This window comes from Emys orbicularis, chromosome 2 (assembly GCF_028017835.1).
Source record: "Emys orbicularis isolate rEmyOrb1 chromosome 2, rEmyOrb1.hap1, whole genome shotgun sequence".
In the NCBI taxonomy this organism is placed as follows: Eukaryota; Metazoa; Chordata; order Testudines; family Emydidae; genus Emys; species Emys orbicularis.
In genome coordinates this window covers 38,751,645-38,768,671 of record NC_088684.1, presented here as the reverse complement: position 1 = coordinate 38,768,671, position 17,027 = coordinate 38,751,645, and the positions used below count along the sequence as shown (strand labels likewise).

General features: G+C 40.7%; 1 protein-coding gene across 1 annotated transcript in view; it reads right to left on the bottom strand.

The window, feature by feature from the left end:
* Positions 1–6,620: 6,620 nt before the first annotated feature.
* SNX31 (sorting nexin 31) overlaps positions 6,621–17,027 on the bottom strand; it is a 52,090-nt gene continuing 41,683 nt past the window's right edge. The window contains exons 10-14 of the mRNA XM_065399927.1: positions 16,396–16,599; positions 15,863–15,970; positions 13,939–14,016; positions 11,954–12,010; positions 6,621–6,716 (exon numbers count right to left, since the gene is read on the bottom strand). Coding sequence (XP_065255999.1) covers positions 6,621–6,716; positions 11,954–12,010; positions 13,939–14,016; positions 15,863–15,970; positions 16,396–16,599 — 543 coding nt within the window. The remainder of the gene's footprint in view (positions 6,717–11,953; positions 12,011–13,938; positions 14,017–15,862; positions 15,971–16,395; positions 16,600–17,027) is intronic.

The window sequence follows — 17,027 nt, the reverse complement described above, 5'->3', positions numbered from 1 at the left end:
AAACAATGATCTTCAGAATGTAATATTCAACCATTTAAAAAGAAGTTAGTCTCAGGCCACTTGAAGAAAAAAATAGTGCTGGCGAAGGTGCCACACAGACAGCCCTGGAGCTATAAGTCTTCACTGTGTACAGAACAGGTACAGCATGGATAGGGGCTGTGCAAGCTTCCTGCACCCTAAGGAACACAAAGTCTGTCCCCGATAAGTTTCATGCATAAGAATAATTGCCAGTGATGTTACTGTTTCTCTTTGCACAGTCACAGATTCTTTTCCCTCACAGAGAACTGGTTATAATATCTTACATATACTTAGTCTGATCTTCATTTTGTTTTGAATTATTTCTTTCACGGTGCATTTTTTTAATTCTCTTCACAAAACTTTCTGACCAGATTCTTTACAATGGAATAACAATTTGTTCAGACCATTTCACAGGGACTTGTTACCCAATTCCCCTTACTGTCACAGATTTACTGGAGTCTTTGGCATTCATCTTATAGTCAGCTTTCCCATGATAAAAGTGTGTACCTACAGGTTAGACTGGTCTACAAATGCTGTGGTTGGGGCGTAAGAGCAAGTTGTGACACTTTTGAAATTCTTTCCTCTACATCGTGTAGTGGTTAAAGTGTATTCTGCCCTATTTGGAATTTATTATAGGCCCCCATGATAAAACTAACACATTTCTAAATGTTTACCATCAGTCTACCATGGCTGGTCTTGCAATTTGACAGGAATCAAAGGAATATATGCATCAGACATAAGTGAAACACTTGGATCATTTTGAGAATGGCCTAAAGTATGGGCAGCAGGTAGCATAAGCAGGGGAAGGCTGTGCCTCCCCAAACAGCCTGGTGTGGCCCCGCCCATACTCTGCCCCCAGACACTCTCCTGCCTGCTTCAGTTCCCTTCCTGCTCTTCTGTGGCCAAGAGGCTGGGGCAGGCAGGCTGGGGCAAAGGCATACAAGGCTGGGGCTGAGGCCATGCCGCGCCACCCATCCACCCGGTGCTGGGACCGGACTGTCCCGTCCCCCCCCCCAGTGCTCTGGGGCAGCTCCGTCCACCTAGTGCTCTGGGGCTGGGAGCGCTCCAGCCGTGCTGCCCACCCAGTGCTGGGGCTAAGGGCACTCCAGGGTTAGGGGTGCTCCGGCCACACCACCCGCCACTCCACTAAAGTGTGTATTTTTGTTCATACTGGAGGGTTGGTGCCAGTGGAAAGCAGTGCTCGGTCTATGAATGGTCCTTCCTGCTGGTTCCAGTTGCTGAGGGGCAGATGAAAGTTTGGGTTTGCTGAGGCAATAAAGACTCTTTTTTCCTAGTTAACTCTTAGGTTCCAAGCAGTGGCTTGTGCTTAAGGTTGCCCCAGAAGGAACCTGAGGTATGAAGATAATAGAGACTTTTACCAAACAACAGCAAAGGTTCTGATCTGATTCTTGATGTTTGTTAAAGCCTAATACCAACAATATTTCTTATTCATTGTTAACATTTTTTGGCATTCAATTTCCCATCACATGCTGCTAAAAATGTTTGTACATTTTTAAAAGTAGCAGCTGTTACTATTAAGACAATAATTGACTACAGGTAATTTAAATTATGTTAAAGCAGCAATGATTTAATTCTTCAGAATGACAATATAATGGGTATGATTAATGAAGATAACTGCTACCATCCGCAGCTTAAGCAAAAGGTGGCTATTTTAGTTATTAGCATTATTCTACTGTTCATTGTAGGCCTGTGCCTTTAGTTTAGTATTAGAGACAGCTGAAAACTTTAAATCTTTAAAAGAACATTTCAAGCAGTTAATAGATGTTTAGTAATTGTTACTCATCACTTATACCACTGACAAATCTTTCCCTATTGAAGTTTATCAGTCAATTTGTATCATATGTACTGTAATTTTCTACTGTCCAGTTATTTGTTAAGCGTTGAGCTGTGTGAATTTACTAAAAACAGTGATGTTTATTTCTAAAAAAAAAGCACAAGTTGTAGATAATTGAAACAGATCAGACTTCAAAGTTGAGAACATGAAAGTGTTGTAAAGCACTTCAAACTGTTAACCCATTTTTAAAAACTGACTAGATCAACATCCACTTCATTTGTGAAGTACTGCCCTGTTCCTGAATCCCACTACCAAATGTTGTGATTTTACAGAGACATTTTCCTAGTTTAAAGAACGAGGAGTACTTGTGGCCCCTTAGAGACTAACAAATTTATTTGAGCATAAGCTTTCGTGGGCTAAAGCCCACGGATGCATGCAGTGGAAAATACAGTAGGAAGATATAGAGGACATGAAAAAATGGGTGTTGCCATATTAACTATAACGAGAGTAATCAATTAAGGTGGGCTATTATCAGCAGGAGAAAAAAAACTTTTGTAGTGATGATCAGGATGGCCCATTTCCAACAGTTGACAAGAAGGTGTGAGTAACAGTAGGGGGGAAAATTAGCATGGGGAAATAGGTTTTACTTTGTGTAATGACCCATCCACTCCCAGTCTTTATTCAAGCCTAATTTAATGGTGTCAAGTTTGCAAATTAATTCCAATTCTGCAGTTTCTCGGGATGAGGTAGTATCTTTTTATTGGACCAACTTCTGTTGGTGAGAGACAGAGACAAGCTTTTGAGCTTACACCGAGCTCTTCTTCGGGTTTGGGAAATTTACTTAGAGTGTCACAGCTAAATGCAAAATGTGACATTCTGAGTAAGTTTTTCAGACTTGAAGAAGAGCTCTGTGTAACCTCGAAAGCTTGTCTCTCTCACCAACAGAAGTTGGTCCAATAAAAGATACTACCTCACCCACCTTGTCTCTCTAATATCTTGGGACCAACACAGTTACAACCACCTTTCTTTTATAGTCCAGTTCAAGTGACCACTCTGAAATCTGTTTCCTAGTTTAAACCGTCTTTCCCCCCTGTTGCTGTGTGAAAGTTTGAAGCTCTGGGGTACAATCCAGATCAATGAGGGGTTGTGTCATTGCCAGCCCTGCAACCTTGGATGCCTCACAATGCTTTGCTGTTGTAGCTACCAACCCAGGTTGCTCACAAACAGCATGCAGGTCTCACCCTAAGTGTCTGTGTATAGATGCAGCCCTTGTCCAGCAGTTCTGATTCCAGCAGCCTGTCAGCAACACTCCAATCACATTCTGGCCTCCACCAGCCTTGGTTACTACTTCTGGGGTCACCCCAACAGAGTGATTTCCCCAAAAATGTGTGTTCTGCACTGTCCAGCCCTGTTCTGGATAGGTCAGCTATTAAAGGTCTGTTGCCCAATATTCAACAGTTTGCTACTTCAACTACAGTTACCAAACAGTTCAATTTAAACACAGCCCTGGATTGGTTTACATTAAAAAATAAAGTTTATCAACAAAAGTGGATAGGAATTTAAGTGTATTCCAGGATCAGGTATAAAAGTCAGAAAGTTACAAGAGAAATAAAGATAAAATGCTTTCTAGTAGCTAAAACTTGAGAGGCTAGACTTGGTTCAAAGGTGAAACCCTTACCCCATGATCCCAGCAACATTGCTGAACAAATTCTCAGGTTAGCATTGCTCCCCCACCACACCGTGAGTCAAAGGGTTGATTCCTTTGTCATCTTAGGAGAGAGAGAAAGGGACAGAAAACCCCAAGCTTTTAGAGAGAGAGTGGATGAGGTAGTATCTTTTTAATGGACCAACTTTTGTTGGTGAGAGATAGAGACAAGCTTTTGAGCTTACACCAAGCTCTTCTTCAGGTTTGGGAAACTTACTTAAGAGTGTCACAGCTAAATGCAAAGTGTGACATTCTAAGTTTTTCAGACTTGAAGAAGAGCTCTGTGTAACTTCGAAAGCTTCTCTCTCTCACCAACAGAAGTAGGTCCAATAAAAGATACTACCTCACCCACCTTGTCTCTCTAATATCTTGGGACCAACACAGTTACAACCACCTTTCTTTTATAGTCCAGTTCAAGTGGATTCTCCTGAGGGTTACCCCTCAAAGCAAAGTTTATTCAAACAGTAAAGGAGACAACATAGAGTCTGGTGGGAAGGAGGCTCTATGCTCTTTCTTCTCACCTGTGTTTGCTGAAATGCAAATGTGCTTTGTCTTCTGCCATCTCCTCTCCCTGATGTCTCAAGGACCCTATTTACTTCTTATATTGTGCAGGGCTGTTTGGTTGGGCAGGGCTGTGTGGTTTTGAACGTGTGCTAATAAAATCATACAAGGGATTTCATAGCTTTACATATAATGTTGCTACATACATTTTACCATGATATTATTGACCAGTGAGTTATAAGTTTTCAAATGATACCTCACAAGGCATATTTTGTACAAAGATTATTACAATCGTGTGTAAGGTGTGAGTACAAGGGTGCTTAGGGTCACAGAAAGGCCCAAACAGAGGAAATGACTATTAGTGTAACAAGAAGACAACATACAAACTAAAGTTGAAAAATGGGAAATATTTTCCTTCTATTCTTTCACAGGTATAGTAATATTAATCACATGGTGCTGCGGTGTATGTGTGTGACATACTGCCCTTTATCTGCTTTATATCCATGGACCATGTTTGCCGATGGGATCCAAATTTTATATCTAGAGCCCTGCAAATCTATGGATATCTGCTTTATATCCGTGGCCCATGTTTGTGGATAGCGGATGGATGCAAATACAAATTCTGTATCTGCGCAGGGCTCTACTGAAAGGAGATCCCTGCAGGGAGCAGGGATAGAAGCCTTAGTGGGGAGAGGCTTTAGAAAAGGTCAGGCAGCAGTTTCTGGATTTCAGGAAGGAACTATGGAGCCTATTATAGATTTGTTTTGAGCTGACACTGAACTGTTTTGCTGAATAAAGAAAACCTTGAAGAAAGGGATTGAAATTCTGCTCGGACAGCAGCTTTATTTGATATACTGGCTTGGGCACTGGCCCATCAGCTTACGTTGTGACAGTGGGTAAAAACTCAGATGAAAGTGTGATTTAAGTTGAGAGACTCTCGAATTAGTCCCCATCATACCTCTGTGAGATAGATAAGTATTTGCTTAAGTTTCTCCATCAGTAAAGTGGGGATAATTGGTTACGTGATTTGGCCAAGGCCACAGATACAAGACAGAATTTAGACATTCTTGGGTCCCAGCTCCTTTCTCAGATCACTCACAGATATGCCTGTCTTTTAAAGAGAGAAGGAGGTAGGTCAAATGATGGATCAACCACTTTCAGCGTGTCTCTCTAAACCTTCTGCTATTCAGCTGGATACACAGTTCACATGAAAGACTCATTTACATATAGAGTAATTCAAGATACAGCCAGCCAGCAGGTCATATATCCACTAAAAAGTTTTAAGAGACATCTTGTCTTATTAACCTTGTCTCTAGCACCCCCCCTTTTGTAAATTCATTCAGTCCAGACACCTTCCTCTCATGATTGCTAGCTTCTGCCCAATGTGACATTAATGAAACATGCTTTCTGCTAGTCTGTCATACAAACCAAGGCTAGAGCGTGCAGGCTGCCTGTAGGGGAGAAGCAATTTGCATTTTTTTTTTAAAACGGCAGCTTTCTGTGTATAAAAGTATAACAAGACATTTAAAAACAATTGGATTTTCCTTACTGCATTAAGAAGATTGTATGCCAGTCTATGCTGAGTAAGTTTAAGTTACTAACATCCTGAAATGCCTCTTCTGCTATTTGGAGCCAATCCTGTATGCCCTACCACTGAAATTGCAGGAGAGCCTGTGCAGGAGAGGGCCTTTTTTGTGGCATTCAGCATCTTCCAGAAAGGTATTCTTTAAATTTTGCAGATCACCTTTAAACTGCACAGTGTGCTGTATTTTTGTCTATCATAAGGCATCTGCACACCATACTACAAAGCACGCATAAAACACAACACATGGTCAGAAGAATCATCCAGCCCAACTTCACATTCAGTCAGAACCCTGCAAGCTGGCACAGAAGGATTCCTGACAGTCCTCATAGTATCCACCCCACCAGCTTGTGCAAAATATGGGGATCAAAAACTGTATCAGCAGCCAATGTAGATTCCACTGTGTGGGTTAATAGGTATAACTGATTCCCTTCCTCTTATGCCAGGAAGTACATTAACAGCTGCATTCAGCAACTGTTGCAGTCTCCAGATCAGCATCAAGTGAAGCTCAGTTAGAAGCATGGGGGCATTGTAGTAGGCTCACTGCCCTTGATAAGGAAGAGCATAAATGATCATGGCAAGGTATGTGTCCAAGGGAAATGGGTGGACCTCCCAGATAATCCAGAGATGGCGACACTGAGCTGCACTCAACCACTGTCACAATATTTAAACCAACACTCAACTAATTAAAACTTTATATTTTAATGCAAAATAAAATTCTCAAGCTCTAACATTTCAGTAGACTGTTTTCTATTTCAAATTTTTTTAATTTCAGTTATAAAAATACACATATATAAGAAATGTAAGATGTTTTTATGTTGCAGTCTTCACTTTTTCTTCAAATTTGTAGCAAGTTCTAACTCCAGGGAGTGGTTAACTGGGTCTTTAAAACTACAAGATCGAGAATGTTATAATTGTCAAGGAATTAGAAAAATGTATAAGGTATTGTTAAATTGAAGACTATTTTAATATAATTGATACTTTGCAACATATTTTTATAGGCAGTTCTAAATAATCTATCACAGATCTTCCTCTCTTATCTTCTCAAAAACACCATCCTCTTTATTTGGTCTAACCAAAATCCTTTTTCTTGGTATAAAACCAGAGTGAGCTATCTGCAGAGAAACAAATACACAGTTAAATACAGTAAGAGCACACAAATCACAGTAACCAAAAAAACCAATAGACATTCAGCGATAAGTATGAACATTAATGCAACTAAAAAAAAGTTTATCAGACATTATCCTATTTTATTGATGCAATGGATGGCACTTCTAGGTCAGCATTTAGGAGACAGATAATTGCTTATTGGAGCAGGAAACTAATGTTTACAGTAATGTTTATTTCAATGCTCTAATGATGGGACAAATTGGGACATTTGGGGCTGCTTTTTATTGGTGTTATGCCTGAATAATAATGTCCCAATCCAGCAAATACTTACAAGCATGTGCTTAACTTTGTATGTGAGCAATTTTATTGAAGTCAGTGGGAATACTCACATGCTTTAAGTTAGACATGTGGGTGTGACACTCTGTACCCCAAAGCAACACCCTGAAACCCCCATATTTACCCTGGTGATATAATGATGTGTTTTGTAAAAGTATGCTTTGTGAGGTATCTTTTAAAAGTCTTAATCTGTTGAACATTAATATCCTGTTAAATTGTATGTGCTATCACTGTAAGTGGAGTTATGAAGTTTTGCTATATATATGCTACTGAAATATGTTGTGAAGTTGGACACACCCACAACCAGTCTTTCGGGTACAACAATGGTGCAGCCAGAAACTGATGATGGCCCATTAGGAGGAATACATACAATCACAAGGATTACCCAGGAACTGTATAAAATGGAAACCTCTCGGAGATAGCACGTACACAATGGAGGTTGCTTGACTCACATCATAGCAAAGGATCTTTCCAGCAAGCTAGAAGAAGCTATAAAAGGGGGAAGTGACATCATCATTTGGCCTCACGCCCCCCACAACTCAACACCTGGAAGTATGTCCAGAGAACAAAGACTGAACTGGGAAGGTGGTCCCAGGTTGAAGGGAGTTTCCAGCCTGTGTATGGAAGATCTGTGACCAGCTTGTATGGTCTATCAGGGTGAGACCCTGCTTGATTCAAATCCTGTCTAGTTTATAGAACTCAGATTGTGGTTTTGCTTTTTATTTCTTACGTAACCAACTTTGATCTGAATTCCTACAATTTATAATCACTTAAAATCTCTCTTTCTGTAGTTAATAAATCTGTTTTATATATTTTACCTAAAACAGTGTGTTATTTGAAGTACAAGGGAAAACTGCTCAGGAACAAGGGCTTATGCCAGTCCTCTCCACAATGAGGGAGGAATGGACTGGGGAATAAACTTACACTGGTCAGGCTTCTGACCAAGGCAAAACGGTACAGCTCTAGTTTCCTAGGCTGGGGAGAGTTAGCTAGAGCCTCTCTATTGTTAGTTCATGAGTGGCTGGGAGAAGCATTTGTGTAACTCAGCTGGGTATGTCGCTGCCTGTGGATGGCTGCGTGAGTGCAGGACCTGGAGGGACTTGCAGCTTGTTACAGCATCACAGTGTGAGAGGGAGCTCAGATTGGTAAGACAGACAGCTCAGCAGTACCCCAGTTCCAAGTTGCACCCTGGGGAATCCATCACAGTGGGCAAGTGTTTGCAGGACTGGGGCCTACATAAGATAATTATTTATATCCAACCTTTGTGAATGAATGCATTGCATTCTGCTCTTCTTCTGTCCTCAAAGACCCATCATTGTTCTAAGCTTTTAGTTGGGAGAACAGATCTCTTCCAATAGGTGGTAGATACTACCTCAAACTCTCCCACTACAATGTCACCCAATTTCTCTAGTGTCTAAGTTTGCATTTAACATGGGCCTGCCTCTACACTAATGTGCCATGTATTTGTAGATTACTTTATCTGGAGAATTTAGAGCATAGGTTTTTCTTTTATGTGTCTTGCAAACAGCTGAAATCTTGAGTTACACATTAAATACATTGTTTAAAGCAATGTATAAAAATGTATATTATATAAATTGTGGCAACCTTAATTTTCTCTATCATCTGTACAAAATTCTGTTTATAACTTCACCTAGCAGTAACACATTAGTTATCTCAGTTCCCTTGTTCAGAGATTCCTCAAAGACTCAGGGCTAGCGTACCCTACACAGTTAGGTCAACATTAAGGCAGCTTATGTCGACTTAATTATGTCAGTGTCCCCACTACAGCTTTCCTCCCACCGATTTAAGTGCCCTACTACACCAAAATAATTACTCCACCTCTACAAGAGGTGTAAGGCTTATGCCGGTGTAATTAGGCAATGCAGTGTCTACACAGACACTATGTCCCTCACATTGGTGGTCTTGTCAGTGGAGAATGGGGAGAAGGGGAGGGGGGGACAGCCTGCTGGGAGCCCATAAGCCAGTGGGGTTGCCAGGCTCCTGGCAGAGAGCTGCCAACAGAGCTGAGGGACTGGGCTTTCAGCTCCCCACACTGCCTCTCTTATGTTGATGGAAGCACTCCTGGTGAGGAGAGACACCCTCAACCCAAGAAGGGTAGTGTGGACATGCACCACCACAGTAATTACTGCGGTAGCTGTACGTTGACCTAATATAGGTCGACTTAGGTTTGTAGTGTAGACATACTTTCAGTCATTCTAAACTTGTCTAGATGTTGGAACATTCCATAACATGGCCTCACTGTATTTATGGACTGCCTATCTACTGCCTGTCAACCATTGTTTTTATTTCCATCCAGCGGATGATTCTTGAACTTCCTATTAATTTTTTTTATAGCTGTACTGGATAATCTACAAAACAGAGACTCTTTATGGGCTATCTTGGTGGTCTAATAGTAGCATCCAAGAGGCGGCAAGAAAAACCAAGGTCAGATTTCTTGTTCCCATGAGTAGACAAAAAATACCCAGAAATAGTTCTCTAGAGATTATTTTGGGTAAACACTGGGAGAGTGGTTCATTAAACATCCATCCCTCCTGGGCAAAGGGGTTAAATTCAGCTGGAGCTGTCTGGAGCGGAGCACTGGTAAATATTTTCAAATCCACAGGTCAGAAGCCCCAAACCCTGGGGCTCCAGGAAATACTCTGAGAATTTAAGCCCTGCTTGGGCTAGAAGGAAGATCAGCAAGGTGTTTGATCAAGATGGTAGTGGTGAAAGTAAATAGAGGCAGCCCAAGCAACTCTCTCTTTAACCTAAAAAAACCGGTTAGGGAAAGAGTAATTTTTATGCAAGGTTTTTCAAGCATCTTACCAAGTGATATTAAGGCTTCAACAAGGGGGGTGGGGTAGGGAAGCCTCAAGAACCTTAACATTGAGATGTGTAGGAGACGTTAAGAGGTTCAACTGAATAAGATTGAATCAAATTAAATCTTTATTGTCTGCATTTTTGAAAATGTAACAGTGCATTCCACAGACGGGCTGTCCAACAATCAACTCCCTCCTCCCTCAGGTTGTTAACATTACAGAATATTTACACTGCAAATTACAGTCTGGTGTCTTAAAACCAGAAATAAAGACTGAAGACTTACCCCACTGGCGGTCTTATAGCTTAGAGAAAGGATTTTGAAGTTTAGACAGAAAGTATCAGCATCTCATGTAAAGATTCGATAAAATGGCTAATATTGTAGATAAAAATCAGCTCAAGCAAGCACCTGGATCTAGCATAAGTGAACAGTTCACTTTTTAGAATTCACTATGAGTGACATTCACTGCAGTACAGAGAGCCCTCAAGATCATATGCACCTCTTAAGCTTCATTTAAATCTTTTGTATAGGGTCTTGTGTGGACCTCTGTACTGGAGTAAATGTCACTCTATATGTTACCAATGCTAATAAAGTAGGCTGTATGAGAAGTATGTTAGAATCAGAAGAGATGTCTCTCAAATGGACCATTCCACACAACTGAGAAAAAGAAGAAGTGCAAAAACTCTCACTTCTAATGATGCACCAGACGAGGCTATTGGCTCAAATTCTAGGGTCTTTTCTCAATCATTACGTGAACGATTGACAGTGAACGATCTATTCAGACAATCTAGTTCCCTTTTTCCACTGACAAGTTATCTGCAAACAGATGTGGATTTTTACATAGGAATTGCAATACTGGAGCAAACTAGTGGTCCATCTAGTCCAGTAGCCTGTCTCTAACAGTGCCCACTACCAGATACCTCAGAGGAAAGGGACAAGAAACCTCTCACAACAGACAATCATTGAATAATTTGCTCATGGAGGAAAATTACTTCCTAATTTCAGCACATTTAGTGGTTGGTTTATAGCCCTTATAAGAAAGAGCATGGAGTTTCCTTCCACGCAGACTGCCTATCACCTTGCTCTCAGCTGTAAACAGTTCTCAAAGTGGGGGACAGGACTATAAAAAGAAAGGGCAAACACCCCTTCTCTCTCTCCTTGTGTGTCTCTGGTTGCACGTAAGATGACAAAGGAAAACAGCCATTGCACTTGGGTGGGAAGGGAGGGTCCTGACCTGAGAGTTTGGCCAGTAATCTGCTGCAGCATATGGTGACAAACTTTGCTTGAATCTAATATCATTTGTTAAATTAGGCACCAGTAAGCAGTTTCTCATTTTTCTTATAACCATTTCTGACTTTTATACCTTATTACTTATACTCGCTTAAAATCTCTTTGTAGTTAATAAGCTTGTTTTATTTGATCTAATACAGTGTGTTTAAATTGAAGTGTTTGGGTAACTATTTAAAATGATAAACTGGCATATTATTTCCTTAAATGAATAAGAGACTTAATATATTTGTGCTATCCAGGAGAGGGCTGGGCAGTACAAGACATACATTTCGGAGGGAAGATCTTGGACTGGGGATATGTTCAGGTCACCCTGCAGCATAACTATAGCTATTAAGAGCCAAGGTGTGGCTGGCTGGCTGCAGAACACACAGCCAGAGCTGGGAGTGACCTACATGCTGGAGGCTGTTTGTGAGCAGTCCGGGTTGGAGGCTACAGCAGCAAGGCACTATAATGGGCACGCCTAGGCAGGGATGACAACTACTCAGGGCTTGTCTTCACATACAGCACGGCAGCTGTGCCGCTATAGCACTTTAGTGAAGATGCTCCTACGCCTACGCGAGAGCTTCTCCTGTTGGCGTAGTTAATCCACCTCTCCGAGAGGTGGGAGCTATGTTGATGGGAGAAGCTCTCCTGTCGCCATAGCGGTCTACACAGGCGGTTAGGTCGGTATAACTATGTCACTCAAGGCTGTGGATTTTTCACACCGCTGAGCAACATAGTTATACCGATACAAGTCTGTAGCGTAGACCTGGCCTCAGTGTGGATTGTACCTCGGGTATGTCACACTCACTCACTGACCTGACTTTGTTGGACGCTGGATTTTTTACTCTTCAGGGATTCAGGCATCTCAATCTGCTACACAGAGTAATGAAATTTAAAACACAGTAAAAACGCAAAGAAAACAAGTATGCAGACAAACCACATTGGGCCTGGCCCAGTTTCCATTGAATCCAATGGGAGCAGGAGTAGGGCATTAGTTCATTTATTTACACTTCCTTAATTCGGTTCAAAATCACTATAGCTACTAAATAGTAGTAGTAGTAGTAGTAGTAGTAGTAGTAGCAGCAGCAGCAGCAGCAGCAGCATCTGAAAATTAGCCATCACTGCCACATTTAAAATGTTAGCATCTCTCTACTAAAAATAACTTGGGGTTTAAAGATTAAATCAGTTTCAAATTGGTCTCCATCTCCATTTACCCAATGTTTGTTTATTAATTGCTTAAAACGGAACATAGAAGTCATTTGTTGCCTTCCTGTTCACTTTAATGAGCATGGCGATATCATAATCCAAGTACTAATCCGGCAGCCCACATGCATTCTCTTCCTTTCACTTCTTAAAGAAAAAGAATTGAACATAACAGCTGTTCTACAATACCGTCAAATTTCAGGATGTCAGCAAAGGTATTGACATTTAGCACTCAGTCACTATAGCTAAGACCACCATAGAAACACCTATTGTGGGATAAGTATAAAATTAAAGATTAATTTGGTCAAGGAGATATATATCTATATAAAAAAAAGTGTGTGTGTGTGTGTGTGTGTGTGTGTGTGTGTGTGTGTGTGTGGTAAAGAAGGCCAGAATCAGCAAGTAAAAGAAGTCCATGAGAATAAGTAGTATTAGTTGTAGTGTGGGAAGGATATATGGTTCCAAAAGTAACTAATAAAATAAAGAGCTCCAATAACAAGACAAACTGTCTTAAAAGAAACAAGCCTATACCTTCCCATTGTTCTGCTGGTAAGCAAGGAATGGGGGGACAAGATAAGAAAGGAAAGGCCTTGGGAAGAAAGAAGGCTGTAAATCTTATCTGGATTAAGACTGGAAAGAAGGGTGAACTGTCTCAAATTTTTTTTTAGCAGAAGTCAGTAATTGGCAATGACATCACTTGTTTGTTAAAGGGTATAAAAAGTAAACTCTTAAAAGGGTTCATTGCTAATACAGTACCTGCCTGACCACATTGAGCAAACCAATATGGGTCTAATCACTCCTGGGTTTAGCCCATTTGAAAGTATCTTAATCATATGCTTATAAATGTTTTGTTACTGTTTGGATGTAGTAAATTGCTTATTAGTTAGGCTTTTAGGCATCTTTATAGCAACTGCATAAACTACTGTTTGGCCTTTAGATTTCATAAAAAGAATTTATGGTTACATTGGTGTTTGGTGCTTTCCCATATTAATAATTTCAAATATTATGAATAAATCTAACACCTATAAAAGATGTTCCTGTTTAAATTTAAAAAAAACATTCAAGGGCAACAGGGAACTTTCTGACTATTAGCCTTTTTACTTTTTAAGTTTACTAAACTTCTCTCTTTTTAAAAAAAGGCCCTCTCTGTCTCAGTGTGAATTTTTCAAAATTTTAGACTGATCACTGCAAACATGGTGAACAAAATGTCTTAGCAGAAAACAAAAATTCAGACAGGACCTGAATACAGCAAGTGAGGGAAGACACATAAGTGTGCTTTGTCATATGTGACAAAAGCTAGAGGGGGATAGAGAAAGACTAACATTAAACACCATTACGACAAAAGGTCATCTTTGAAATCCAGATCACAATATTTTTTGCGACATTTCCACCACCTTGGCAATTCAATCTACAGTAAAAATATTGGAAGCTGCAAGAGCCTTTTCTACACTGCAGATGCCACTGATGCAGCTGAATTGATGATAGCAGCAATGGAAATTTCATTCCCATAAAAATTCCCTAGCATAGACAAGTGAGAGTTGCTGGCCAGCTGCCATATACTTGGGCACCAAGAGATGCAGATAGATTGCTTTGCTCACCATTTCTTTGTCTCCTTTGGTTGTCTTCATCAGCTGTTCTGATATTATCTTTTTTAAGCAGCTACTCAGTAGAAATGCCTAAGTAGATAAACAGAATATATTCTAGTTTCTTTTGTTAAAGATTTACTCAACCCTATTTCCCCTCCCACTTTTCCTGGTAACTACTGAACTATTACTTGCCTAATCTGGTTAATTTTACCATGTGTTTAAAATATTTGTGCTCACCAAATTAGTTGCAATCCAATCTCACTGTGACTAAACCCTGACACCACCACTTAGAAAACTTAGGGTAGGTGTCTTTATTGTGGGTTCTGTACCGCAAGTTATTCTCTTCTCATTACCCCTATTTTGTGCCTCTAGAGCAGCTGAGCTACATTCAAGGCTGGCTTAGGCAAATTGCACTGGTATTGACAATACCAAATTAAGTATAGTACCTACCATACTTCTAACACACCTTAGACTCAAGTTTCTGAAGTGCTGAGAACCCAAAACTTCAACGGAAGTAAATGGGAGCAGCAAGTGCTCAGCACCTCTTAAATTCAGATCCCCTTGTGTCTACATGCAAAAGTTGTTGCAACAATGCAAATAGTATATATTTGACAGTATATTGCAATTACTTGGAGTCAATCTCACTGCCATTGCGCACTGCATGGTTACAGTGGTAGTGTGAACTGAAAGCAGTGGGCATGGCAGCACCACCAGTTCTATTGGGGCCGGATGCAAAGCCCATCAAAGTCTATAGGAGTCTTTCCATTGACTTCAGTGGGCTTTAGATCAAGCCCTGGGGTCCTCCCGGCACCTTTTCAGGCTATATTTTCTCTCTCTCACTTTTGAAGAAAGGATCGCAGTTTTCCTACTTCCTGGAGCCTAGGGACAGCTCTAGTTAACAGATTCAGCAGGAAAATTAACAATGAGGGAATTTCAATTTGGCTGCTCTCTTCCCATAACAGCGACCAAAATGGAAAGCCTCTTGGCTTGTGAATATGGGGGTGATTCATGTTCTTGTAAAACTCTGAGTAGCAGCAAAATAATGAGCTACTACATAAGTGGGTGGACAATACAGAGTCATACTGGAATGCAGAAATAATGCGTGAAAAATTAAGCATTCTGATTTCACTTGTAAAGTCTTATCTGCTATTAATTTTGGCAGGTTTGGGGTGGGGGGAAGGAAAGGGAGGAAAGAGGAGGGGAAAGAAGAGAAACAGCTTATTTGAAGAACACACCATATTCCCTTGTTTGCTTTTTTTTTTTTTTTTAATAAAAGCAAAGTACTAGGGATGGGCCTGTACCAAGACCCCCAGATTCCACACACAACCCTCAAAAAACCCTGGTTTTTTTCATATCCAGCTCTGAGTTTTACAGCTCTGGTGCATAACTGTATACTGGCTACTTCTCTTTTTGAACACCTTTTTCTTTGAACAGCAGCCAGAGACCTGATGAGTGAGGTGGGACAGTACTGAAGGAGGAAAAAGGGATTTTTTAAAATTATTATTATTTACAATATGCTGGTATAGATTTATATCTATCATGTACCTGTTTTTTATTTAACATGTACTTGAGTGTAATATTCATGTGCATCATCTACCATGTGGAAGATAGTGTCTAGTCGTTAAGCATTTCCACCACATTAAAATTTGTGACTATCCACTGGACTAGTAAATAAAAAAAGAAAACTAACACCTCTGCATACCATTCCAGGCTTGCAACCCAGTGCAGGGCAATTTCTCTTGCCAATCTCAACCCTCTCTCTGGGGAGAAGCATTTGAGCTCCCATGTAAGTCTGTCCTTAGACTGAACTGGCACAGACACAACAGTTGTCTAGTTATAGGAGCCACACACAAGCACTGAAGAGTAAATTCCAGCTCCAGTGGCTAGCAGCCTACTTTTCATCAAAGGCCTTTTTCTTTACTGCCCTGAAGCTAACCTGTTTTGTGTAAAAGACGATCCATCTCCATGAGTCCGAATCATTGTACTCGAACCTGAACTCTAGGGTCTGCTCGTGTCCTTGGTCTTTTGGCTGTGTAATAGCGCCCTGAAGAGAAAGAGAAGAAACTGCCACAAAGAGGTATTAACTCAGAATCAGGGCTGGACTCTCCAGTCAGCCAGGTTCAGTTTGTGTGGCTTACAGGGCAAAAGTGAATTTGAAGCGGATGGAGATCTGTACTGGAAGAGTCCCTCTGCGAAGGGTGAAATCTCCACTAACATAAAGTTGACTAAGGTGGCTCTGCTACCTCATGTGCCAGTTCCGCTGTCCCACTCCACCTTCTAGCTTAGGGGAAGGCAGCTGAAGGTACGTACGCTGGGGGCAAGGTATCTGAGAACTAGAGAGCTCTGACCGGCTCCCTGACAGCCTTGATCTCATACAGCCTTGATCCCTGACAGCCTTGATCTCAAAAGTCATTTTGAATTAAATGTGTTGAAATATTTGGGGAGCTGCAATGTCAACAAGGTACTTACTAGAAAAGTGACCTGCCAGCACCTCACCCTGTTGATCTTGAAGCTGACCTCTTTGGTCTGGTTACTAGGTAACTTTATGCAGCAGCTAATCTCATTATTTCCTACATGAACAGCAGCAGAACAGCCTACTTCTGGATAGTCACAGGTGCAGGGATCAAGCTGTATATATCCATAGTGCTGCACTTCCTGAACCAGCTCTAGAACCTGCATCAGAAACACAGAATCGGAAAGTGATGAAATATAGTGTCCTACATGATCTTCTGTACAGAGGCAGTTGTGATCTAGTAACTGAGCAAGACACAAGGAACCAAGACCTGATTTCTAATCCCAGCTCTACCAGTTCACTGTGGCCTTGAAGTCACCTCTAGACCTTGAAAAGTTTTTCCATCTGAATTTTTTTTTTGGCTAAAAATGCAGATTCAGTAATACCAAGCCATCTTGCGAATTGGTTTAAAATTCGCCAGTTGTTTCAGTCAAACCCCTCTCCCCCTCCTCCCCGCCATCTGAAACAATGGAAATGTTTTATTCTGACATTTTTTAAATTAAACTCATTTTTTTTGCTTCAGAAAAACGTTGTTTAGAAATTTCCTTCACTTTTATTAAACATTAACAGTGTTTAATAAATGCTCATA